The sequence below is a fragment of the Eptatretus burgeri genome, chromosome 11 (genome assembly GCF_056783735.1).
Source record: "Eptatretus burgeri isolate ZD-2024b chromosome 11, Ebu_testis_v1, whole genome shotgun sequence".
Taxonomy (NCBI): Eukaryota; Metazoa; Chordata; class Myxini; order Myxiniformes; family Myxinidae; genus Eptatretus; species Eptatretus burgeri.
The window spans coordinates 54,831,330-54,858,672 of record NC_140971.1 but is presented as its reverse complement, the minus strand read 5'-3'; the positions used below and the strand labels follow the sequence as shown (position 1 = coordinate 54,858,672).

General features: G+C 44.6%; 1 protein-coding gene across 3 annotated transcripts in view; it reads left to right on the top strand.

Annotated features, from left to right (window-relative positions):
- Window positions 1-27,343, top strand: part of ATP2C1 (ATPase secretory pathway Ca2+ transporting 1) — a 219,100-nt gene that overhangs the window by 141,874 nt on the left and 49,883 nt on the right. For all 3 annotated transcript variants that reach the window (XM_085846471.1, XM_085846473.1, XM_085846472.1), the window contains exons 15-16: window positions 1,630-1,719; window positions 12,673-12,777. In XM_085846471.1, coding sequence (XP_085702597.1) covers window positions 1,630-1,719; window positions 12,673-12,777 — 195 coding nt within the window. The remainder of the gene's footprint in view (window positions 1-1,629; window positions 1,720-12,672; window positions 12,778-27,343) is intronic.

Below are 27,343 nucleotides of genomic sequence, written 5' to 3'. Positions count from 1 at the left end.
ATTTTTCAGGAGCATATCTCCCGTGAATGTCGGGGTCCGACAGTACTGCACTGCAGCATTTGTGTGTTTTATCGGAATTAATGTAACAGGAAGTAGAACGCCGGCTATGGAAGAATATAAGATCCGATTGATTTAATTTGGGGATTGCACTCTGTCTGCATCCTCCGCACGGACAGGCTTGGGATGTAATGCTCAGAATAACTCTTGTCAATTAACTGGTTTAATAATACCGATGTTCCATCAAGAGTCTGTTGCATGAATGATCGATGGTTGACTTGGCACGACAGGTGGACGAGACTAAATGTGAAAAGCAGAATATGCCCTATCACAAGCTCATTAATGAACTAGTTTTGCTTTAATCGTCGGTCTGATTTGTGATATGGAAATTTTCCGGAGGCTTCTTTCTTTCGTATTTTTTACAGAACGATTGAAATCCAAATTTTAATACTACTGCCTTTGGTCTGATTTCAACCAAAGATCTCTTTAATTTTGTGGTGTCCTTACCACTAGATATTATGATTGTGATTGGGGTTCTGTTGTCAACATATATTTCTCTCCCCTTCACCCCTCCCACCGTTTTGGCAAATTTTTACTGCATCCATAATCTATGTGAATTGGGCAGAATTTGTCTAATTGCATAATTTGTTGGATATTGGTTAAACATCACAGTTTTTAATAAGAGGAGGATATATATATATATATATATATATATATATATATATATATATATATATATATATATATATATATATATATATATACATACATACATACATACATACATACATACATACATACATACATACATACATACATACATACATACATACATACATACATACATACATACATACATACACACACACACACACACACACACACACACACACACACACACACACACGGACATACTGATGGAGCAAGCGCTTAACACAGCCACTAAGCTTGGGGAAGTGCCGTCACTTCGTGGAATACTCTGGGAAACAGCGATGTCACAATAAAGGTGCTGCTTTCCTCACATCACTCGGAGCATTTCCTCCTCCCTGTGGATGCCAACCGATGGGGATTGTCCGTGTTCTATCCTTTTAGATGCTGAGCGTCTAGTAAGGACACAGCAAGTACCGTTTTAAAGTCTTTGTTATGACTCTGCTGGGGTTTGAACTGCGGACCTCCCAGACTCCGAGCGGTTATTTGATATCATGATTTCAATCAAATAACTTCATGCCATTTTAATTGGAGGATATATCAGGTGTTGTGGAGCAGGACCACATCTTGCTGTAACAGAAAGTTAAACTGGAGCCCGCCTTATCTCATGATGTAACTTATTTTATTTATTCATATGCAGCCTGTGGCTGCTTGGCTGCATAATTTTCTGGGGGCACAGCTGTGTCGCTGATGTTACCAGCATGCTCATACTCGTTTTACCAACATCTTAAGCCAACACCGAGTCTATTATATAACTTTTTTAGTTTATAACTGTTAACATCATTTGAAATATGTTAACCATTTTCTTTTCTTTCCAAAATTGTGTGAAGCTCATCAACAACTGGGTTTCAGAAACAAAATATGGTTATTGCTTATACTTACTCCCTACCTGAAATATTTTGTTTGCTAATTGTCTTTTGCAAGGCTGGCTGTGTCTGCAACAACACAATCGTTCGTGAAAACAGCCTAATGGGACAGCCAACGGAAGGTGCCCTCCTTGCACTTGCGATGAAGGTGAAGTCACATTCCTTTGAGGACACCACATTGTTTGAGTATCTCAATTAAAAGCTTGTGTCAATGCATTGGACTTTGTTCATCATCATTCCATTTTGGGAGATGTCCCTATATTATGTATATGGGCAAAGGGGGTGGGGCTGAGGGGGTGGTGAGCAAATTAACAGAGGAAAGGAAGACAATGCAAAGGATATTAGAGGAAAGGAAGGACAAAAGTTTTTGTTGAGATTGGAGGTGGGTTGGAGAAAAATAAAGGAGTTTGAGAAGAGATTTTAATGAGGGGACAGGAGGAAATGGGAATGTTTGGGGCATTTGTCTGAAGGGTAGGTTGATAATCGCACCATATTACAAATGTGATGTCTCGATAGACTCTTCATATTTTGTTTCAAAAGCCTGAGCCATAAAATACTTCATAAATTCCGATAATGGTTTTCATTCAGTTATCCTCTGTTGATTTGATTTCAATAGAGAGTAATCAGCATTTTATTTCTTTTAATGTTGCTCATTAATAGGCCATGATAACAAGATTTTAACTAAATGATAGTAATTAAAGAACCAATAACATGTTAAAATGTGAACAATATATCTAATTTTTTGATGGACACATTATTTGACCAATGACTGGACAATGGGGAGCTCATTTTGAACTGGATTTCTCATTCCACATAACTTCCGGTTCCGGTTCAGGGATCGGTGCACGAGGACGACTGGGTGGCGAGCTCTCCTTCCAGTCCCTGTAAAGCCAAGCTTCCAGTCCGAAAGCGTTTTGCGTATTTTGTTCTCGAGATTTGTGCCAGAGGTTGTGGAACTGTACAAATTTTTTTCGTGTTGTGTTCATAACAGTTTTACTGGATAGTTGAGTTAGTTTATTGAAAGAAGCAGGGCCAGGCCTCGTGATAAGTTTAGCGTGAAGACAGTTGGGGCCTTGGGAGTATGGGGGTGAAGAAGATTATAAATAGAGAGCGAAGTAGAAAGGATGAGTATGTAAAATGTAACAGTTGCTTAACGTGGGCCACGTCAACAATGGGGGAAGCAGAGGGTTCTTATTATTGTAGGAAGTGTGAGGAAATCGTCCACTTGAGGAAGGTTATTACCGGGTTGAAGGAACGCATCGATAATTATCAAATTATAATTTGCAGCATGTAGCAGAATGTGAGAAATTTGTAGATAATAGTTGGCAACGGTTGTGGAGTGAGGTTGCTGAGGATATTGGAAGTGGTGACGGTGCAAAGGGGGCAGGCAGTGGTGATGGTTAAATGGGGAAGAGCAGTGCTGACAGTGCGAGGGGGGCAGGCAGTGGTGACGGTGCAACGGGGCGAGCAGTGGTGACGGTGCGACGGGGGCGGTGCAACGGGGGCGAGCAGTGGTGACGGTGCAACGGGGGCGAGCAGTGGTGACGGTGCGACGGGGGCGGGCAGTGGTGACGGTGCGACAGGGGTGGGCAGTGGTGACGATGCGACAGGGGTGGGCAGTGGTGACGGTGCGACGCGGGCGGGCAGTGGTGACGGTACGGCGGGGGCGGGCAGTGGTGAAGGTGCAACGGGGGCGGGCAGTGGTGAAGGTGCAACGGGGGCAGGCAGTGGTGACAGTGCAACATGGGCGGGCAGTGGTGACAGTGCAACATGGGCGGGCAGTGGTGACGGTGCAACGGGCGCGGGCAGTGGTGACGGTGCAACGGGCGCGGGCAGTGGCGGAGGTGCACCTGGGGCGGGCAGTGGCGGAGGTGCAGCGTGTGCGGGCAGTGGCAGAGGTGCAGCAGGTGCGGGCAGTGGTAGTGGTGCACTGGGTGCAAGCAGTGCTGTAGGTGCCGAAATAGAAATTGGTAGACATGAGGTATGGGAGATAGTTTTTGTGTGTGATGAGACAATTAAATATGTAGCTTCTTCATTCTGCAGGAAGGTTTGCAGACATAGAATTCTGTTCAGTTTTGAAGGAGCAGGAGTTAGGGACATAGAAGGAAGGGTAAACGATGTTGCATTGGGTCATGGCAGGAAGAAGTTGGTTGTGGTACACTAAAGTGCGAATGATGTCGGGAAAGTTTACTGAGAGGTTTTGAAAAATAGATACAGGATATTCAGGTTAGCAGCTGAAAGCAAAGGGTTGTGAGGTCATGTTTTCTGGGATTCTCTCAAGATTAGGAAACGATATAGAAATTATGAGCAGAGCAATAGACATCAACCAATGGCTGGAAGAATGGTGTAGGGAGGAAGGTTTTAATTTAAGAAGCAGTGGGAATCATTTAGGGGAGAAAGGGAGTGTTTCCGGAATGATGGCCATATGTTAAATAGAAAGGGGGCAGCAAGGTTTGCAGTGGGTATTGAAGGAATTCAGGCTTTTTTCGGTCAGCAAAGGGTGGAGAAGCTATAAAGGAAGGAACGGATGATGGAATCGTGATAAGTAAGGCCAGGCAAGGAAATATAATTTCAGGAAGGGAAAAGTTAAATATATTTTTTGCAACTGCCAGAAATTTAAATAAAAACCAATGTCACCCCCAGGGTGACCCGTATCTTGCCAAAAGGTGACCACGTGTGACTTCTTTAAGGTCACACTGAGGTGAACAGAGCTGCTATCCACCAGGAGCGACTCCTTGAGGAATTTCTGCCTACGAGAGATTCCGATGAGAATCGTTCTACAGAGTAACCATGAAAAATATGCGTTTGCCTCATAACGTCACCAAATGACGTCATAATGTCTCAAGCTTGACATATCGAGAAAGCACTCATCGAGGTGTTCAATTTGAGGTACTACACGATATGGTTCCTAAAACTTGAAAATTTGACCTTGGGGTCAAATATGTTTTACCTGAGGCGCTAACCATGAAGGTCAAGGCCAATTGCCACCAAAAATTAATCAGCTGAGCGCCAGACCATGAACTATATTCCCATGAAGTTTGAAGACGATTCGACCAAAATTACTCAAAAAATAAGGGTTTCGTCGACTCCCCTGATTTGCGACAAAGTGACCTTGACCTTTGACCTTCAAAATTTTATGCGCTGAAAGGGACCTCTATAGGCCTCTGATATGCGAAGTTACAAAAATTTCCAATGATAACTGTGCTCTGCATAATTTTTTATACGTGATTACAGACAAACAAAAAAAAAACATACAAGCTGACTAACATATCTTGCAAAAACTTCGTTTTGGCAAGATAATAATAAGATGAAAGAGCTTGAAGCCAAAGTAGATAGCGAGGAGTACGATATAGTTGCAGTGAGTAGGACATGGTTTCGGGCGAGTAACTGGAGGACAGGATTAGAAGACTATAAGGTGTATTGGTGTGATCGGAAGGAGAGAATAGGAGGAGTAGTAATCTGGGTAAAGGACAGCATTGTATCAAGAGAAAGGGGTGACATTAAGGAAGGAATAAATGTTGAGGATTCTGTGTGGGTGGAGATTAGAGATTGTAAAAACAGTAAGAGACTGGTAGGATGCTTTAATAAGGCTCTGGGTGTGAAGGAAGAGGAGGAAGGAGGAGGACATGAAGAATTCAAAAGGGCATGTGGTCAGGGAAGGATATTGATTATGGGGGATTTTAACTTGCCAGGGATAGATTGGGTCCAGGAACAGGGAAAGGGCAGAGCAGATGAGGATTTCCTCGTTTTAGTCTGGGATTGCTTTTTAACCCAGTTTGTCGGTAAGCCCACGAGGGGTAGTGCAGTGTTGGACCTCCTTTTAAGTAACGATCCCAATATAGTGGAGTAGGTAGAGGTCGGGGAGCATTTCGGAGCAAGTTACCGTAACATTATGTGTGCAAAGATTCTGTTTAGGGTCAGGCTATTACATTTCAGGAAGGCAAACTTTGAGGGTATGAGGAGAGAAATGGGAAACCTTCAAGGAGCAAATGTGTAGAGTGCAGTGTGTGTACATTACAATGAGGTGTAAAACTGGAAGTAGAAAGAGGCCAGGGTGGTTGACCAGTGAGATAAGGAACGCTATTAAGGAGAAGCAGAAGGCATTTATTTGGTTTAAAATAACAGGACTGGAGTTAGATTTATATCACTATCGAAGTAAACAGTGGCAAGTTAAAAAAAAAAAATAACTCGGCAAGCCAAAAGAGAGTATGAGAAGGACATGGTTAAGAACATTAAACATAATAGCAAGGCTTTCTTTGAATATATCATGGGAAAAGAACAGGTTAGTACCAGTGTCGACCCATTGAGGAATAGGCACCGGAAGAGTGGTTTGTGATGCAAGTGAGATGGCAGGCTTATTAAACAGGTATTTTCTTCAACTTTTACACAAGAACAGTCAGGAGAATTGCCAATAGCTGAGTGTATCTATCGAGGAGGTGAGGAAGGGCTTTTATGGAAGATCCAGTTTGGAGTGGAGGAAGTAAAGTAACAGCTCGGTACTCGAAGAGTAGATAGGCTCTGGGTCCAGATAATATGCAACCGAGAGTATTGAGGGAGGTTTCTGAGCAGGTAAGCGACATGTTCACTGGAGTCAGGACCGGTACCAGAGGACTGGAGAGTAGCAAATGTAACACCACTCTTTAAGAAAGGATCCAGAGAGGAAATGGGAAACTAGAGACCTGTCAGCTTAACTTTAGTTGTGGGGATGGTGTTGGAGCCATTAATTAAGGACCAGATGAGGAACCATTTAAACAAATACAAACTAATGAAAGGTAGTCAGCATGGGTTTACCAAAGGTAGTTCCTGTCTTACAAATATTCTCGTTCTTTGAAGCATTGTGTGATTGGGTGGATGAGGGAAAGGCAGTGGACATAGTATATCTGGACTTTAAGAAGGCATTTGACGAGGTACCACATCGGAGGTTGTTGGCCAAAGTGAGGGCTTGTGGACTGGCTGGTCAGGTAGCTAATTTGATTGCAAACTGGCTTCGTGGTTGGAAGTAAAGAGTGGCTGTGAGTGGGAGGATGTCTTGCTGGGAGGATGTAAGTAGTGGGGTATCTCAGGGATCAGTACTCGGACCATTACTATTCATTATTTATATCAATGATTTGGATAGTGGGGTGAAGAGTAGGCTTTCCAAATTTGCAGATGACACAAAGCTTGGAGGTGAGGTGGATAGCAGAGGGGGTGGTGATCAGATTTAGGAAAGTATTGATACTTGCATAGATTGGGCAAAAGATTGGCAGATGGTTACCATACCCAGATGGTTGCTCTGATGGTTACCATACCCAAGGCGTTGCTGTCGCTGTGTCCAATAAGCTGACCCCAATGATAATTGAGGTAACACCGGTCAACGAGCGTATTATGAGACTAAGGAATCGTCTCTCCTTAAGGCCCAGTCACACCTTGACGTTTTAGCCAGCTTATGCCGATTTTTGAAAAATTTGTCTAAAACGCTGGCACACATCGAATACGTTATGGGTAAGTTTTGGAAACATTGAGAGCACGCTGAAAAACACTGCCATATGTCGTAGTACGCTGCCTTTCATCGTTGTACTTTGCGGTTGTCCTCAAATTTTAGCTTGCTTGAAATTTTACGACTTATGCCAGCGTATGACTCACAAGTTCCGCTACGCTGTCCATAAGTTGTAGACACGTTATGCGATCGTTGACACACGTCGACACCCATTAATTGTAAGTTAATCATAAGTCGAAACACGTCAATGTAATGGTTAGCGTCAGTGTTTCAGACTCCCTGTTTTTTTTTTTTCTTCGGTATGATGGTCATGTTGACACTGATTTCTAGTGCGGTTGTGATTTATATTGTTGTGCGGCAGCCTATTAATTATATTATATTATAACTGCACGAGAAATCGAAGTGTCAACATCACCGTCATACCGAAGTAAAAAAACAAAAAAAACAGGGAGTCTGGAACACTGACGCTAACCATTACATTGACTTGTTTCGACTTATGAGTAACTTACAAGTAACTTTTGTCGACGTGTGCCAACAATCGCATATCGTGCGTACAACTTATTCCCATCGCATGGGGAACGTGTGAGGCATACTGCAAGTACGTCGTAAAATGTTTAACACGTTTAAAAGTACAAGACGTACTCCACTTACTACGACGTATGACAGCGTACTTTAGCGTTCTATTGAGGTATACCAAACTTACCCATACCGTATTCGACGTGCGCCAGCGTTTTAGACGCATTTTCAGAGGTCCGCATACGCTGGCAAAATCGCCAAGGTGTGACTGCGATGTTGACACTTCCATTTCTCCGGCGGTTATGATTTGAATCATTGTGCGGCAGCCCTTGAATAGGCTACGCCACATGATCGTCGGCGATACGTGCAGCGCGCTATGCATAAGTTAGACCATCGTTGGGCATAGGTTGTAAACGCCGACAACAGGCTAAGCATTCGTTGGTATAAGTTATCTATAAGACAATGAAACGTTCTGTGTCCGTTACTAATATGTTATGCATACGACCAACTCGTTATGAATACGACCGAATCTTTAAAAAAACCTTCAAAAGTTCAGCGTAAGCCAGCGTTTTACATACATTTTGATATGTTGTCATTGCTGGCTAAAGCGTCAAGGTGTGACTGGGCCTTTTGGTGTCATTTCCCTGGTCTCTGTCTATGCTCCGACTGAGGCGAGTGAACTCACCATGAAGGATGCATTCTACGCCACGCTCGAGTCTGTGGTTGATCAGCGCCCCAGAATGATACACTTCTCATCTTGGGGGATTTAAATGCATCGACTGGAACTGATAGGAATGGTTATGAGACATGTGTTGGTCCCCATGGGTCAGGAACTATGAACCAGAATAGCACTAAGTTCCTTGACTTTGCAAGAAGTCATGGACTTGGGGTGGCCGATTCATGATTTCAGCGCCCAAGAGCTATTCGCTGGACTTGGTATTCCAACGCTGGTGGTGTGGCAAAGGATATTGACCATGTCCTCGTTGATGGTAGCTGGAGGATGATCCAGAACTGCTGGGTCTACCGGAGTGCTCAGTTCCTCAATACTGACCACTGGCTTGTTGTAGTAACTCTGAAGCTGCACCTTAAATCTGGGAGAATGGTAATATCCCAGCCGAGGCCTGATGTTGGCAAGCTCAAGGATGAGTGGGTAGCTGAGGAGTTTGCGAACAGGCTGAGTGGAGATTTGGGGGATCTGAGTTCTTTGGGGGGTCCGAAAGAGTTGTGGAGTGCCTTCAAGACCACCATCCTTGATGTTGCCGGTGGATGTCTTGGAACTCACCACAGGGAAAAGAAGAATTTTGTCTCTCAATGGACACTGGATACCATTGACCAGAGTCGCAGGGCCAGGCCGAATGGCAGAGATGAGCTGTTCATGAGAGCTGAGGCGTAAAACTGTATGTGTGCTAAGGGTGGACAAGGAGGCCTATGTGCAAGGAATCTGTGAGGGGGTAGAGCATCACCTGGACAGGTGATTCTCGTCCTGCTTACAGGGGAATTCGCACATTGCGTTCATCCAAGCCCATCCCTCGGTGCACTGCAGTTAGAGCAAAGGGTGGTCGGCTCTTGGCAGAGTCCGAAGTGAAGGCCTGCTGGGCCGGTTACTTTGAGCCGTTGTACCAGGCTGATCCACCAGCTTTCGAGTTGGATGTCAGGGGTGTTACAATCCCTGATGTTGACCCTCCAATCAACTGTGGTCCACCTTCGCTTGTGGAAACACGGACTGTGGTGAACCGGTTGAAACGGGCTAAAGCTCCAGGGACCTGTGGCATCCATGCTGAACTTCTCAAGGCTGGTGGAAATGCTGCACTCATGTCGTTGCATGCAGTTCTGTGCTCTGCCTGGAACACAGGCATCATCCCAACTGATTGGAAGAGCCACCTTGTTGTCCCTCTCTGGAAAAGGAAGGGTGATCGCCAAGACTGCAACAACTACCGAGGGGTGACGCTGCTCTCAGTGCCCTGCAAGGTCTTTGATCAGATAATTATTGATAGGGTTCGCCACCATGTGCTTGAGCACCAGTGTCCAGAGCAGTCAGGCTTTACAACAAAGAGGTCACCGATTTACCGTATCCTTGCTCTTTGTGTCCTCACCGAACGCAGACGAGAGTTTCGGCAGGGCTGCTTGCAGCCTATGTTGATCTCTGTAAAGCATTCGATTCAGTGAATCGGGATGCCCTCTGGAGGATTCTTGGTCTTCGTGGGGTGCCACCAAAACTGATCGATCTGATGTCTGAACTATACTCTGGTACTGAGAGTGCTGTGAGATGTGGTGGTACCATCTCTGACTTATTTCCAGTTCTTAGTGGAGTTCGTCAGGGGTGTGTTCTGGCCCCCACACTTTTCATCACTTGTGTGGACTGGATTTTAGGGAGGATTTCAGAGAAATCAAGCTGCGGTGCATCGTTTGGGAATTTCAAGATCTCTGACCTTGATTTCGCAGATGATGCAGTCATCTTTGTGGAGACTTTAGATATCCTTTTGGGGGCCGTCGAGGTGCTGAATGAGGAGTTGGAGTCGCTGGGATTATGGGTTTCCTGGGTCAAAACTAACATCCAGGCTTTCAATGACATCTTGGATGCTTCTCTCCTGTCTGTACCTGTTTGTGGTGAGGATGTTGAGGTCACTGAGAGATTCACTTACCTTGGCAGTGATATTCATGTCTCTGCTGGCTGTGAGTCAGAGGTCAATAGACGTCTGTGTCGGGCCTGGGGAGTCATGGATTCACTGGATCACGGGGTGTTGCGCTGCCTGTACCTGTGCGCGAGGACAAAAGTCCGAGTCTTCAGGTCCTTGGTGCTTCCAGTCTTGCTCTATGGATGCGCGACTTGGACTCTGACCAAGGATCTGAGATGGAGATTTAACTCCTTTGGTACCAGGTCTCTTCGGAGAATCCTTGACTATTGCTGGTCGGACTTTGTGTCCAACGAGCGTTTGCTGAGAGAGACTCGGATGAGATTTGTTACCTGCATAGTCCGTGAGCGTCAGTTGTGGCTGTAGGGACATGTGGCTCGTTTTCCTGATGCTGACCCTGCTCACCAGATTCTCTCAGCGAGGGAGTCTCGTGAGTGGAGGAGGCCAATGGGCCGACCACGTACCTCGTGGTTGCAGCAGGTTGACCGGCATTTCAAGGAGATGGGGATGGGCCTGGCATCTGCCTGGGGGTTGGCCAGATGGAGGCCCCTGGAGTACCGGTGAAAAGTGGACGCAGCGACGCGCTGGTCTGGCACATGCTCCCATACCTGACCTGACACAGGAGGATCGGGGGGTGGTAATAGATACGGGAGGTAAGCAGTCAGCACAGTGCCAGGCAGCTTTCGGTCGAGCAAATAGTGTTTTACGCTGTATTCAGAGGGGGGTCAATTATAAATCAAATGAGGTGGTGTTAACATTGTTCAGGAATTTAGTGAGGGTCACATCTGGAATATTGTGCGCAGTTTTGGTCACCACAGTTCCAGAAGGACAAAGATTCCAGAGAGAGGGTTCAGCACAGGACTATTAGATTGATTCTGGGCCTTGCTCGACTCAGCTATGAGGAGTGGCTGAATGAGACAGGGCTTTATACACTAGAAAGAAGGCTGTTCCAAGGAGATATGACAGAGATGTTTGTTGAATAATTAATCTGCACTTATTTTATCTCTACCTTTCATTATCTTGGAGTGGACAGCGATGGGACCAGGGGCCATAGCCTGAGAGTGAAGAAGAGGAGAGTTAAGACGCTAGTGAGGAGGGGAATTTTACTCAGAGAGTAGTTAATGCATGGAATGGTCTCCCTGGAAAGGTTGTGGCAGCAGAAAAAGTAGATAAGTTTAAATTAGAATTAGATAGGTACCTGGAAGTTATGGAGATAGAGGGGTATGGGGATGTTTATAAGACTTTTAGGTTGTTTGAGCATTGATGGGTGATTGTGTGCATGTGAACGGAGTGCTGTTGGTGGGGGTCTTGTCATGGGGGGTTGTGTGGTTGATGTGTGTTTTTAACCAAGTCTCTGCCCCCTCCCCTGAGGGGAAGAAAAGGGGTAAAAAACAAAAACTCCAAAAAACCCAACCCCCCCTCACCCCCCCAAAAAAATTCATTAATTAAAAATATTTTTTGCATTTTCTTCCTTGGATCTTGTGTAGAGGAGTTGGTGTGGTGTTCGTGCAGGCATGATGGGCTGAATGGCCTCCACCTGTGTTGGATTTCCTTGTTAACTTTTACTTTTGTTTTTTCATTTCCAGTTAGTGAAGCTCGTGGAAGATCAGAGCACGTTAGCAGACAAAATGGGGCATAAACAGTGGGTTGACACAAAAATATATGCACCACTGTGCAAGGAGAGGAAGTGTAGGAGAAGAAGAGAGGAAAAAAAGAGAAAGCAGGATCTTAGAGTGTGTTGGTAAGCTCAGTAGTGTTAATGGGAGAGACAATGAGGTGGCGGTGGCAGCTGACTTGAAATCTCGTAAGGAAGAGCTCATGACAATGGATTCAGGAAGATGGGTTCCACTAGTGATAAAAGAGGGGTTTGAAAGAATGTAGGTGTTAATGTTGCGTGCTGTTGTGTTTAGGTGCTTCATGTTGCTTGCTCAATAGCTTTCCAAGTATGGGTATGATAGATGGTTCAACTTCAGTAATGGTCAACACTGTTGTCACAATGTTGTCATTCCACTGTTTTCACAATGTTGTCATTCCACTGCACAAGGAAGATTGGACCAGTGTCATGGTATAATTAGTTAATAGATTCTTGTGGCTACTTCCGAAAATTCCCAAAATGTTTTGGATCTCGAAGTGGATGACTTCTGGTTCTGTTTCTGCATAGGGTGCCAGTTGTGGCAGTTCACTCTTTGATGAGACACTTCAAGAGTTTCACAATTGGAACAAGATTGTCAAATTTGATGTGGTTTAGGGAGCTCAGAAATGAGCTCATCAACTACATCACCTTCCATGCTAAGCTTGTAATCACTCTTCTTTTAGTTTGCAATAGTTATAGTTCCATTTGTAGGACATAATCAAGATATTTTGCACAACCAATTAAGTTGTGCATAAAAAAAGTGATGTGCATTTCCATGCACGAGGGTTTTGTTTGGGATGATCACAAGTGCTCGACATTTTTCCTTTGGCTTGTTGTTTGCAGATGGGTCTGAAGGGACTCCGAGAAGATTACATTCGAAAGTCAGAAATACCTTTCAGCTCTGAGCAAAAATGGATGGCAGTGAAGTGTGTTCATAAAACACAGAAGGTAATGTTCCATTCACTTTATCAATTATTACTTCATATTGGAAGCGGTTTTGTGGTTCAATGCAGCACTCCCTCCGTAACGGCAACTGTGTGGCGCGAGTTACATCATGGGATATTGAGTCGTTTAATCTATTTTAAAAGATGTGTGTTTGTAGAGTTACCATACATTTTTGTTTGGTTGCTATGTGTTCTGCTGCATTTGTGTCCTGGTGGGGTTAAATTGGGAGTCAAAGGAAATGGGGTAATTGTGTCGGCATGAATCCAATTTAGCCATGGGAAATGTTAGTTGTTCAATTAAATTATCTCGGTAGTAAGCTCTCTTGCACCACAATATTTTGCATTTCTTTTTGAAAAGTCAAGATAGCTTTGGGAGTGAAATTATCCGGTGACCTTGGCTGTCAGAATTATTGCAAAGGTGCAACAAAAGTATTGGCTGTGTTATTTATCTTTTCCCTTTTCAATACTGCCCCCTTTCTTTTGTCTTGGTTAAAGAACTAATTTCATTCTTATATGCAAAGCTTTTAAATGGCATTTCAAAATTATTATTCTCCCTTCACTCTCCTGCACAAACACCTCATGCTGATCTCATCTTCTTCATCACACATTTCCTATCCCATTTCTGGCTCGTACACAAACCTGCTCATGGTGTCCCATTGTCCCGATCTTATGGCACTGCTTTCCTTTGTTTCCAATGACCCCTCTTTTCAATGTGGTTGTGATGTTTCTCTTCATTTGACAGAATTGGGGAGATGTTTCTCTTCCACAAGAGAAATCAGGTCTGTAGAGAACAGCAACTCATGACCGTTAATCTCTTCCTGCCTGTACCCGAAGCAGCCCCTACTGCATGCTCCGCACGCCCTACAGTGCGCACCGCAACCCCCTCCCTAAACTCCATGCTTCACAGCTCGCACCGCTGCCTCCCACCTGCTCCTCACCTCCACCCCCTTATCCACAATGTGGGCCACAAATAGTTGACATCTTTATTCTTCTGTTAGCGATCTCTCCATTCAGGCTACTTTTGCAGCTCCATGTTTAACAGAAATGTTTCTTTTGTGCACATAGTCGAGACTCGTGGAAGAGATATAACACAGAATGGATCAGAACACAACATAACAAAAGGAACAAGAAAAAGAGCAATCGGAGTTTGCAGACCCTCACCAGGACTTGTTTTGTGTGGTTTATTTTGTGTGATGTTTGTGTACTGGTGCGTTATGTAATTAATGAGACATAATTAGAACTGCCACTTTATAACTGCTGGCAGTGATGACCGGGTTCCAAGACGTCCTGCTTTGATGCAACCCCGCTTTGATTGGACAACTGACCCTGATCCATGACGTGTTTTTATTATTATTATTATTATTATTATTATTATTATTATGCAATTTAATTCAGAATTGGATTAAAATAAATTCAATTTAAATCAAATTGAAGACCAAATAGGCACACTCCTGCATTGGAGTAATCAGAAGGAACCAAAACGAGCAAAAAGCAAAGATGAAGTCATCAGGAGGAACCTGGATAGGATTCGCATTTCAGCTGCGGTGACTCTACCCTCAAACCCATCCAGGCACAGTCAAGTGAATTAAGTGAACCCATCCAGACACAGCCTTATTCAAAAAATAAAACAAAAAAAGGCAAAAAGAACCCAAATCAAAACATGAAATAATTCTGGCTGTCAGACCATGTTTCCAATCAAGTTGAAATTGAAAACATGTATTCCCCATCACCACTAGATCATAATTGTGAAGGTTCACATTGATTGTTTAATTTTAAGGGGTTCCAGAGAAAACTGTGTAATATTTTTCTTAAATCCAATATGGCTGTTAAACCATGCGACATCAATTATTCCGCAACAAACTTGTACAAGCATGCCTTGGGGAACATGTGTGTGAAGTTTCCCCTCAATCTATCAAGCCGTTCTGGAGAAGAAGATGTTTTACATGTTTTATGGTAAATCTAACATGGCTGCCAAACCATTTGACCTATGACAAACCACAGAGAGGGCAGAGGGTGGAAGACCAGAAAGGAGATGGAAAAATATACATAGACCACGAACCTGTCAGTGATGACGAAGTGATATGGCCGTAGACTCAGTTTCATCGTAAGAGACTCCAATAATCTTGAAGGCCTTGGTTTCCACAGCGTGAAGCTGAGCAAGGTTTTTGTGAGGGAGGGGTACCAGCCCAAAGGGGAGAGCATTATCCCATCAAGCTGCAGATGAAAGCCTTGTTTGTGGATAGGAGTTTTGAACCCTTTACAATTACGCGTTGGAATTATTTTTTTGAACCATTCTTTAGAACCCTTTAGAAATACCCTTTAGGATTACCCTTTACACCCATTAGAACCCACTAGAATTATCTTTTAGACCTCATTAGAATTACCCTTTAAAACCCATTAGAATTACCCTTCAGAACCATTTACAATTGCAAGTTGGCCCATTGGACCAAATTTTCATTGGTCTTCAAGGCCTTGTTGCATACCTGCCTGCTCTACTGCTTGAACATTGGTTTGCCTTTCACCAAGCCCAGATGTGCTTGTGCCAGAGCGGATATTATTCATTAATTATTAATCTTGCCAAATGAGACTACTGCTATTATTATAGTTGTTTATATTATTTGTACTAGAAGAGTATCAACCCTTTGGGCAATCATGTTCCAAGCATGCAACACCTTCTTCTGATGCATGCCTTTATTTGGGCGCTGTGTCGGCAACTGACAGCTCTATATGGGCAAACCCCCCCCCCCCAAAAAAAACCCATGAAGTTATGTGCATGAAGCAAAAACCGACCAACTGCTTATAATTCAAAACACCTCACTGCATTAGAAAACGTGGGGGCAGGAATACTGAACTGCAAATGATGGAGACTTGTAAGACCCCTACCCCCACCCCTGCCCCCCACCTGGAGGCGGCGCTCCATGATACACATTTACGTAGAGAATTTGTGTCTCTTCCCACTTCCCTCAAGACCACCGGCAAAGATAGAAACACCCCTGTACACTAATTGGGGTCAAGTCAGGTCAGGTATGGGAGCATGTGCCAGAGCAGCACGTCGCTGTGTCCACTTTCCGCCGGTACTCCAGGGGCCTCCGTCTGGCCATGCCCCAGGCAGATGCCTGGCCCTTCCCCATCTCCTTGATATGCTGATCAACCTGCTGCAACCACGAGGCATGTGGTTGGTCCATTGGCATCCTCCACTCATGAGGCTCCCTCGCTGAGAGAATCTGGTGAGCAGGATCAGCGTCAAGAAAACGAGCCACAAGTCCACACAACCGCAGTTGACACTCACGGACAATGCAGGTAACAAATCTCATTTGAGTCTCTCTCAGCAACCGCTCGTTGGACACAAAGTCCGACCAGCGATTGCCAAGGATTCTCCGAAGAGACCTGGTACCAAAGGAATTAAGTCTCCGTCTCAGATCCCCAGCCAGAGTCCAAGTCTCGCATCCATAGAGCAAGACTGGAAGTACCAAGGACCTGAAGACTCAGACTTTCATCCTCCCGCATAGGTACCGGCAGCACCACACCCCATGCATGATCCAGTGAATCCATGACTCCCCAAGCCTGACCTAGATGCCTGTTGACCTCTGGCTCACAGCCAGCAGAGACATGAGTATCACTGCCAAGGTAAGTGAATCTCTCCACGACCTCAACGTCCTCACCACAAACAGGTACAGACAGGATAGCAGCATCCAAGATGTCATTGAAAGCCTGGATCTTAGTTTTGACCCAGGAAATCCATAATCCCAGCGGCTCCGACTCCTCATTCAGCGCCTCGAGTGCCCCCAAAAGGATATCTGGAGTCTCCACAAAGATGACTGCATCGTCTGTGAAATCAAGGTCAGATATATTGACTTTCCCAGTTGATGCACCACAGCTTGATCTCTCCGACATCCTCCCCAGAATGCAGTCCATACAAGTGCTGAAAAGTGTGCGGGCCAGTACACACCCCTGCGAACTCCAGTAAGAACTGGAAATAAGTCAGAGATGGTACCACCACATCTCATAGCACTCTCAGTACCAGAGTATAGTTCAGACATCAGATCGATCAGTTTTGTTGGCACCCCACGAAGACCAAGAATACTCCAGAGGGCATCCCAATTCACTGAATTAAACACTTTACAGAGATCAACGTAGGCTGTGAGCAGCCCCTGCCGAAACTCTCGTCTGCGTTCGGTGAGGTCCCGACGAGCAAGAATATGGTCAATCATTGACCTCTGATGTAAAGCCTGACTGCTCTGGACGCTGGTGCTCAAGCAGATGGTGGTGAACCCTCTCAATAATTATCTGAGCAAAGACCTTGCCTTGTCTTCTCATGGCCTTCTCATGCATCAAAGTTTCCTGTGTATATTTGTGTGATGTTAAGAACAGGAAGAAATGGGGAGGTGAGGACAGAGAGTTGGAGTGGGGGTGCATCGAGTTGGAAGAGGGCAATTGAGATGGAGAGGTGGTGGGGGGGGTGGTGGGGGGTTGAGGACTTTGAAGGGGTGTTGAATACTTGAGGTTTGGTGCAGTTGAGGACATGAAGAAGAAAGGGGGATGGATGACAGAGTTGGGTTGGGGGAGGGAGGGAAGAGAGGGGACAGAGTTGGGATCAAGGGTTGGGGGCGTTGAGGATTATTGGGTTGAGAGGGGGTTTGAGGATTTGAAGAAAGGGTGAGGGGAGTACAGTGTTTGGGTGTGGTGGTGGGACAGAGAGAGGCCAGAGTTGGGAGGGGGTTGAGGATTTTGGATTGTGTGTGTGTGTGTGTGTGTGTGTGTGTGTGTGTGTGTGTGTGTGTGTGTGTGTGTGTGTGTGTGTGTGTGTGTGTGTGTGTGTGTGTGTGTGTGTGTGTGTGTGTGTGTGTGTGTGTGTGTGTGTGTGTGTGTGTGTGTGTGTGTGTGTGTGTTTGGGAACTGGAAATCACATTTTAAATTATGCAGAATTTCCAAGGGAATCCAGATTGTCCTGCTGAGTCTTTTGTGTTCTCTCGTTATTTTGGGTCCTCAGGGTCATTTGGATTCCCTGGGTGTTTTGGATCCTCGAGGTATTTGGGGTCCTTTGGGTCTTCTGGGTCCTTGGTCTTTTGGGTGTTTTGGTTCTTCAGGGTCTTTAGGATATTTTGAGTCCACGGGGTCTTTTGTGGCTCATGAGTTTTCAGGGTTTTTTGGGTCTTCTGCATATGTTTGTCTTTTGGGTATTTTTTGTGTCTTCAGGGACTTTTTTGTGTGTATACCTTGTCGATACTCGTATGAGAGCTGACACAACACACAGCAAGGGGGGGCATGAGACAAGAGAGGCAGGAGTGGGAAGGACAAAGCAGTGAGGAACAGAGACATTATGAGATCTGTGGAAGGGGAAGGGATGGGGTGGGGAACATGGGGGGAACAAGATGGATATTACAGGGATTTTCAGGAAGGAAAGCAGGAAATTTGAAGGAGGTGGGTTTGGGGTGGATTAATAGGGGTAGAAAAGATCGAGGATTTGGATGGGGGATGATAAGAGGTGGTGGTGAACAGCAGTTTTGAAGGCCTGGAGGGAAGAATGGGATTGAACAAAGTGAGGGAGTTTATTCCAAAGGCTGGGGAAAAGAGGAATGAAAGAGTGAAGGTGAGCAGTGATTCGTGATTTTGGTGGTTTTACCAGAAGGAGGTTGTTGGCGGACCTTGAGCGCCCTGCGGAAATATGGTGGTGACAAATCGCAGACAAAGCGGCTGGGGGGGGGACCGGAGAGGAGACAGTAGAAGACAGAAAGACCACCGATCTGCCTGTGGCGAGAGAGTGAGAGGACCAAAGACTCAGCCTCATCATGTGAATGCCTTGGTTTCCACAGCGTGAAGCAGACAAAGGTGGGAGGCAGGAGCACCAGCCAAGAGAGGAGAGCAGTACTCCATCAGGCTGCGGCCAAAAGCTTTGTTTGTGGTGTGCAGACGAAAGCTTTGTATTTAAGGGTCTTTTGGGTCTTTAAGGGTTTTGGTGGATTTTGGGTCTTTGGGAACTTTTGGTTATTTTGGGTCCTTGGGGTCTTTAAGGGTCCTCAGGGTCTTCAGGAGCTACTGGGTCTTTTGGGTCCTCAGGGTATTTTGGGTCCTCAGGGTATTTTGGGTCTTCAAGGGTTTTCAGGGTATTTTGGGTCCTTAGGGTCTTTGGGGACTTTTGGGTTTTTTTGGTCTTCTGGGTCCTTGGGTACTTTTGGGTCATCCAGGTTTTTGCATCCTCCGGTAGTTTTGGGTCTTCTGTGTTCTTAGGATCTTTTGGGACTTCTTGGTTTTCAGGGTCTTGGAAGTCTTCAACAAGTGTGTGTCTATCCTCAGGAGAGCCAGAAAAGAACATCTTTTTAATCTCAAGTCTGAACTCTCAAACTTCTTTCCCTCCTCGAAATCCTGGTGGTGTCTAGTTAAGTCTCTTACTGGTGTATGTTCCCCCTCCATCCCCTCCCTTTCCTCAAGTGGCCGCACAGCTAACCCCTCACGTGAAAAGTCTGAATGCCTAAAGTCGGTGTTTGCATCTAAATCTTGTGTCGAAAACCCATCGCTTTCTGTACCCACCTTACCCAGTCGCACCCAGCTGTCCCTGGACTCTGTGACCTTTTCTCCTTACAAAGTGGAGAGCTTGCTGTCAAACCTCAACTCAGATTCTGCAACTGGTCCAGACGGCATCAGCCCATGTGTCCTAAAAACCTGCTCTTCTGCTCTTGCTCACCCTCTCTCTGTTCTCTCATCCTCTCTCTGTCCTCTCATTTGCTCTAGGTCATCTGCCATCTGCTTGGAAATCAGCAAACATTGCTGCTCTGCATAAAAATGGTGCAAAAACAGATCTCTGCAACTACAGACCAATCAACCTTCTTCCAATCAATCATCAGCAAAGTTATGGAATCCATCATCGCTTCAGACATTAAATCCTTCCTCTTCTCCAATGGCTTGATTTCCAATCATCAATTTGGATTCAGAATACGTCACTCTAACCTGGATATGGTGCTTCTACTCTCCCAACAATGGATGGAGATCCTCAATGCCAGACATGAAATCAGAGCCATCTCCCTAGACATACCGTGTGCCTTCAATCCAGTCTGACACCCTGCCCTGCTCACCAAACTCTCTTTCTATGGTATCCAAGGACATCTCCATTCATGGCTCATAGAATTACTCTCCTGTTGCAGTCAACGTGTGGCCCTTTATGGAGTTCTCTCATCCTCTCTTCCTCTCCTTGCTGGAGTTCCTCAAGGCAGTGTTCTGGGCCCTGTTCTTTTTCTGGTTTTCATCAATGATCTCTCTGACTCTGGAAAATCCTCTTTATTTCTTTGCTGATGATTCCACCCTCTGACGTACCATCTGTCATCCCTCATATCGGCAAGCAGCAGCTTCTTCGCTCTCTGTAGATCTGGATAAAATCACAAGCTGGTCCAACACGTGGAACATGTCTTTCAATCTTGACAAATCTCACACTCTCACTATGCCTCTCTGAAAGGACCGTCTGGAGAACCCCCCCCCTCCCCCCATCTACTCAACAATCCTCTTGAAGAAGTCTTTTTATTCAAGCTTCTGGGTCTAACTATCTGCCATGATCTTTCCTGGGTAAGTCACATTTCCAACCTGGCCTTCAAAGCCAGTCGCTGACTGGGCATCCTCCGTCGTGCAAAGGCCTTCCTCGGCCCAACTGAGCTCCTGACCACATACAAAGCTTTTGTCCACAGCCTGATGGAGTAGTGCTCTCCCCTCTGATCTGGTGCTCTCGCCTCCTGCCTCTCACCTTTCTCGGCTTCACGCTGTGGAAACTAAGGCATTTGGGATCATTGGTGTCTCCCATGGTGAGGTTGAGTCTTTGGTCCTCGCACTCTCTCACCGCAGGCAGGTCGGTGGTCTTTCTGTCTTCCACTGTCTCCTCTCCGGTCTCGTCCCTCACCTCCCTGCTCTGTCTGCTATCTGCCCATATTTCAGTAAGGCACTGAAAGTCCACCAGCAACCGCATTCTGGTAAAACTAAGAAAATCAAGAATCACTGCTCACTTTCACACTTTCATTCCTCTTTTTTCCTGCCTTTGGGACAAACTCCCATACTCCCTTCAATCCCACTCTTCCCTCCAGGCCTTCAAAACAGCTGTTCACCACCATCTCTTATCTTCCCCCATCCAATACCACTATCTTTTCTACCCCCGATAATCCACCCCAAACCTACCTCCTTCAAATTTGCTGCTTTCCTTCCCGAAAGTTCCCTGTCGTGTCAGGTCCTGAAAGTCCCTGTGGCATCTATCTTGTTTACCCTATGTACCTCACCCAATCCCTCTCCCTTCCACAGATCTCCTAATGTCGCTGTTCCCCACTGTTTTGTCCTTCCCTCTCCCACCCCTCTTGGCTCCTGCCCTCCTTGTGTGTTCTGTGTGCTTGCTCTCATACGAGCCTCAACAATGTATCCAAAAAAAAAAGTCTTTAAGGGTCTTCAAAGGTCGAAGGGGTCTCAGTGGACCAAAGGGTCAAAGGGGTCCATTTTTCAAAGAAAGACCGCGTGTTAGGTTCTTCTTAATTTTGGACGGACGGACGGACGGACAGATGGATGAACGGACAGCCAGATGGAAACAGCAAAATATTGAAGCGGCTTTGCCGCTTAAAAATCAGAACTATTTGGTGTCTAAGTACTTCGTGGATATTGCAATGTAGTGCTGCTCTCCTTTATGGGCTGGCACCCCAGCATCACACCTGTCCTGCATTATAAGTTACAAAGGTCTCAACATATTTGGAATCTTCTGTGATGAAGCAAAAGCACCATGTTCTCCTGCTTTCACACTGCAGACAGGTCAGTTGCTTGTTTTTTTTTTTTTGTTGTTGTTTTCATCAGTGCCCCTCTGACCCTCCCTCACAACTCAAGGATGTGTGCATTCTTTTAGTCAACCCTTCCTTGTGTCACCTCTAAAATCCAAGCTCACTACACACATTAAACATTTTGTTCCTTGTCTGTCCCGTGTGTGAAATATCCTTTTTGAGACTGTTGTATAACTCTTCCTTCCAGGACTTCAAGCTGCTGGTGCACCACCTTCTGTTGTCATCCCCCATCCCTTCCCACTATCTTTATTACCCCCATTAGCCCTACCTTTAAGAACATCCAACCCTCTTACTTGCATGTTTTTATTCCTTTTCTGTCTTTATTTACTCCTCCTCTCTTACCTTTTTAAAAAATATACTTCATTTTATTCTCTCTCTCTCTCTCTCTCTCTCTCTCTCTCTCTCTCTCTCTCTCTCTCTCTCTCTCTCTCTCTCTCTCTCTGTCTCTCTCTCTCTCTCTCTCTCTCTCTCTCTCTCTCTCTCTCTCTCTCTCTCTCTCTCTCTCCCTCTCTCTCTCTCTGCACAGCTGTTGCTCGCTTGGTACGTGCGTGCAATTGCGAAGACCTGTTGCTCAGTTCCTGGCGGTACGCGCGGAGCCTGTGTTGCTTTCTCCTTTCCCTTTTCTCGTCGTCTAAATGTTTTAGTTTTCGTTTTCTATTGACCCCCTTTCTCCTTGTTTTCTCTTTTCCATTGAGCGAGAGAGAGAAAGAGAGCGCGCACGGTAGGTGGAGTTCGGGTTTCTCAGAACCCCACCCGGTTTTGAGGCCTGGTTTCCATCCGACGTGTTTTGTTAGTTTTTGCCATCGCTTTGGCTCCTTTAAACGATTCTTGGACCGCGTCCATATTATTATCATTGGTATTATTATTATTATTTTCCTCCATTCGCCAGCGTCGCTTGTGTATTGGTTTTTATTGTTATTATTATTATTATTATTATTTTTTTTTACCCTGAGGCATTGAGTGTTATTGCGCCTAAATCATGGCGACCATTGAGCTGTTAGAGTCTTTAAGTCGGAAAAATGGGTTTTCGCGTACACCACCACCCGAAATCTCAGTTGAAAAAGTTGTTTTGTGTGTTGGAAAATTAATCGGGATGCATAGTGTAATAGCTGCATCGAGAATGAATCAGCGTGTTATCTTCGTCACTAAAGAGGAAATGGTGGCGCAGCTTGTGGAGTCAGGACTGACTGTGGAGCCGGATATATTCCTCTTCATATCACCCCTCGATGTTCCATCGATGAAGGTACTCCTGTCAAATATTCCTCCCTTCATAAAAAACGAGCAGGTGAAGGCTGCTTTAGAACAGTATGGCACTGTGGTTTCAAAAATAACTTTCATTCCTGTTCGCTTTAAGGACCACAGTACAAAACATATTCTTTCCTTTCGACGTCAACTATTTATTATTCCGAAGCCAAACATTCGTGAGCTCGACGTGATGTTAAAAATTGAACATGAAAAGTTTACTTACCGCATCTTTGCCACATCTCAGACTTTAGTGTGTTACAAATGTGGACAGTATGGTCACATGAAAAATGAATGCCCAAGGGGCGTTGAAAAAGAATCAAGTAAAGTTGAAAATGTAAATGAACCTGAGGTCACTGGGGTGTCTACTGAGGCAGGGGAAAACTCTGAAAATCAAACAAATGGAAAAAATGAGTCTGGTTGGGTGACACGAGGAAAACGAAGGCACCAAAGTGCAGTTTTAGTCGAACCTTCTTCATACGCGGAAGCAGTCGCTGTGAAGAGGGTTTCACTCAATCGGAAAGAGAGTAACCAAAATCCTTCAGATGTTTATGCCTGCCCTCTCACATGTGATGACGAGGAGACTATGGAGCTTCAAAACAAACCATCAGTAGATGTCCCAGGCGGAGACGACACTTGTCCTGGACATACAGTAGGTAGTCATACACTGAAGCAGGATGTTCATGCGGAGATTGTGTCTAACACCCAAGAACCAACTGTTGAAACCATAGTCGTGCCTAATACCTCAGAACCAGCAATTCAGACTACAGTAGAGCCTAATAACTCAGAGCCATCTGTCCAAACTATAGTTGTGCCTAACACCACAGAACAATCTCACCAAACTGTAATTGCACCGAGTACCATAGAACTGCCTGTCACATCTACAGCCACACCCATTACCTCAGTGACTTTGAAGCAGACACTTGAAAAGTTAGAAGGAAAGCTGCTTCCTGAGGATTCCTTTTTCGTGAAACCATTTCCAATGTCTGCTATATCTGTTAAGAAAAAGGAAGCTGAAATTGAACACGAGTCGTGTGATTCCGATGATACTTGTTCAATATCAGATTCTTCTGAGTTGGATGGTGCAGCTGGAGATTCACAAGACCACAAGGGCTTAAATGCCCCTGCTCCTGCGAAGGTGATCAAGTTCCTCCACAACACCTTTCGGAAAAAAATTAAACTAACCGATTTCTTTCCGGAACTCGATAAATTTATGCTTACCGCATCCCTTATTACTAAAAATCCGGCAGCCTATGGTGCCAATGAATCCCACGTACACAGATTGAGGAAATATGTAACTCTGGCAAGGAAAGAACTTCAGTAACCAGTACCCACCTATAAAATACTAAAATGGTTCTGTCTCTTGCTTGTTTAAACATAAATGGGGGCCGCGCCCCTATACGTAAAACACATGTTCGACTGTTACTTAATCAAAAGCATATTGATGTAGCTCTTCTTCAGGATGTGCGTTGTGGACCGACTTGTTCTGCAGAGTGGCAAACCACAATAAGGGGTTCTTGGTTTTTCAGTTCCTTTGATTGCTGCAGTGCAGGAGTTGCTTTCTGGTTTCGATCAAGTCTTTCATCGGACCAAATTGTTTTTCACGAATTCATGCAAGGTCATTTGGCTTTTGTGGTTTTTTCTTATGGAGGCTATAAAATCACACTATTAAATGCTTATGTCCCAAGTAATCCTGCAAAAAGAAACGAATATTTTTCCATTCTTGATGATTGTTTTTCCCAGATTGATTTTAGTGGTCTCGTGTGCCTAGCTGGTGATTTTAATTGTACCTTGGAGCCAGCTCTGGACCGTAATGGCTCAGAACCTCACCCTGAGAGTGCAAAAGGGTTTGCGACCATTTTAGCAAAGTATAATTTGGTTGATGGTTGGAGATTGCAGCACCCCAAAGTTAAACAATATTCGTGGTGTCAAGCTTCCAATAACAGGGTATCGTTCGCTCGCTTAGATAGATTTTATGTTAATAATGATTTTCAGAACTTTATATTGTCTACGGCAATTTCTCCCTCTGGCTTTTCGGATCACCACCTAGTTTCTTTAAAATTAACTTTTCCCTATCTTCAACGTAGGAGTGCCTATTGGGCTCTAAATGTTAGTCTTTTGGAAGACATTGTTTTTTGCAATGCTTTTAGGATCTTTTGGACTTCTCTTTACGGAAGGAAAAATACTTTTCATAGCAAGCTACAATGGTGGGATATTGTAAAAATCCACATCAAAATCTTTTGTCAGCAGTATAAACTTCATCACTCTCAGGATAGTCTTTCAAGGATAACGATTCTAGAAAAAGAGGTTTTAGAATTGCAAAGAAATCCTCTTGAGTTGAACAGAAATCAAGGATTACGTAAAGAATTTATAACTAAAAAAGAACTTCTTCACAGTCTTGTCAACGAAAGGGCTAAAGGGGCTTTAGTGCGGCTTAAGATTAAAAATTTGAGTCTTATTGACACTTCATCAAAGTTTTTCTTCTCTTTGGAGAGGAAAACTAAAGCTCAACAACAACTATTATCTGTACACTCACCTGAAGGAGAGATAGTAAGTGAACCTAAGATGATTAAAAGAATTGTAGTCGATTATTTTTCTTCTTTATTCTGTGCAAAAAAGATTGATTTGAATGTTGAAAAAGCCTTTATTGAACCTTTACCCAAGTTGTCTGAGTCACAGCGAGCCTCTTTGGAGAGTTCCATCACGCTGGAGGAGTTGGGTCTTGCTCTTTCCAGTATGGCGTCCGGGAAAGCTCCTGGTCTGGATGGAATCCCTTGTGAATTCTACAAAACCTTTTGGGACATTATCAGACCCGAACTTTTGGAAGTACTCAAGGAAAGTTTTCAAGTTGGGGAGCTCCCCCTAAGTTTCCGGCGAGCCGTTGTTTCCTTGTTACCAAAGAAGGGAGACACCCAGTTACTCAGAAACTGGCGTCCTGTCTCCTTACTGAACACCGACTACAAGATTTTTTTCAAAGGTCCTTGTCTCTCGCTTAAAATTGGTAGTCCAATCTTTGGTGCATCCTGATCAAATCTGTTGTGTGCCTGGACGATCAATATATGACAATCTTGGCGCTGTTCGTGACATTGCTGATGTGTGTGATCTTCTGCATAAAAGTACTGGCTTAATCTTTGTTGATCAAGAGCATGCCTTTGATAGTATAGATCATAGTTATCTATTTGCTATCCTAAAGGGTTTTGGTTTTGGTTGTATTTTTGTATCATATATTCAGTTGTTGTATCACAATATTTATAGTTTATTCAAAATAAATAATGAGTTGATTCCTCCCTTTACTGTTACCAGAGGAATAAGGCAAGGGTGTCCCTTATCCGGACTCCTTTATGTTCTTTCCATTGAACCCCTTTTAGTTAAATTGCGTGAGAAACTTGTGGGATTCTCTGTCGCTCCGGACATACCTGCTATCAAAGTTGTTGCTTATGCAGATGATATCTGCACGACAATTCAATGTCAAGAAGATGTATCTGAACTACTTAAAACTATGAATAATTTTACCCTTGCTTGCTCAGCCAGAGTAAACTGGACAAAGAGTTATGCCTCCTTTTTTGGATTAGCAATGCATTTTTCCTTCCCAACACTACCTGGCAATTTATCCTGGAAGAATAATAGTGTTTACCATTTGGGTGTACACCTTGGTGATGCTCAAAGTATTCAGAAAAACTGGGATGGACTAACAGACAAAGTCTACTCCAGACTTCAGAGATGGAGGGGCCTTCTGTGCAAATTATCATATCATGGAAGAGTTTTAGTTATTAACAATTTGGTCTCTTCCATCTTGTGGCACAGGTTTATTGTCTTGCAGCCACCTGCATGGCTAATTAAAAATATTCAAAAACACTTGATCGATTTTTTCTGGGGTGGTATGCACTGGCTTCGACCAGGTGTGCTCAGCCTTTCTCGTAATGAGGGGGTTCAAGGGCTTGTTGACATCACCAGCAGGATCATGACTTTCCGCATTCTTTTTGTGAAAAAGTTGCTTTATAACCACATGCCTTGGGAGAGTTTGACCAAGCTGTTAGGGTTAGGGTTAGAATCCCATCCTCGAGGGCTTTTGTGCAACATTTTGTGGGGTCCAATATACTTCTTGTGCACAATCTGCTGGATTTTTCAAAAGAAAGATGGAAATCTGGTCATGAAATCTCCACCATTACTGGGTTGAAATCAATTCGGATAATTGGTCAGCTTTTTTCTGCTATCTTAAAGGCATTAATGAGTTTTGGAGTGGGTTTCAGGAGTCTTTTTGATATTGTGGATTTGCCCAATCAATATGCCTTCCCTGTTTTGCTTTTGGACTGGGATGGCAAATCTGTACCTTTAAATTCCATTGAGAAGGGGAACCTGTATTCCTTTTGTATTCAGTATATTTTTGCTGATTCAGTGAAAAGTCCTTTCGGGATTCAATGGAAAGAACGTTTGCCAACTTCGACCCCTCTTGTCCCTGCATGGAGAGGTTTATATACCCCCCCAATTTCTAAACGTTCGGGCGACCTGCAATGGAGATTAGTGCATTGCATC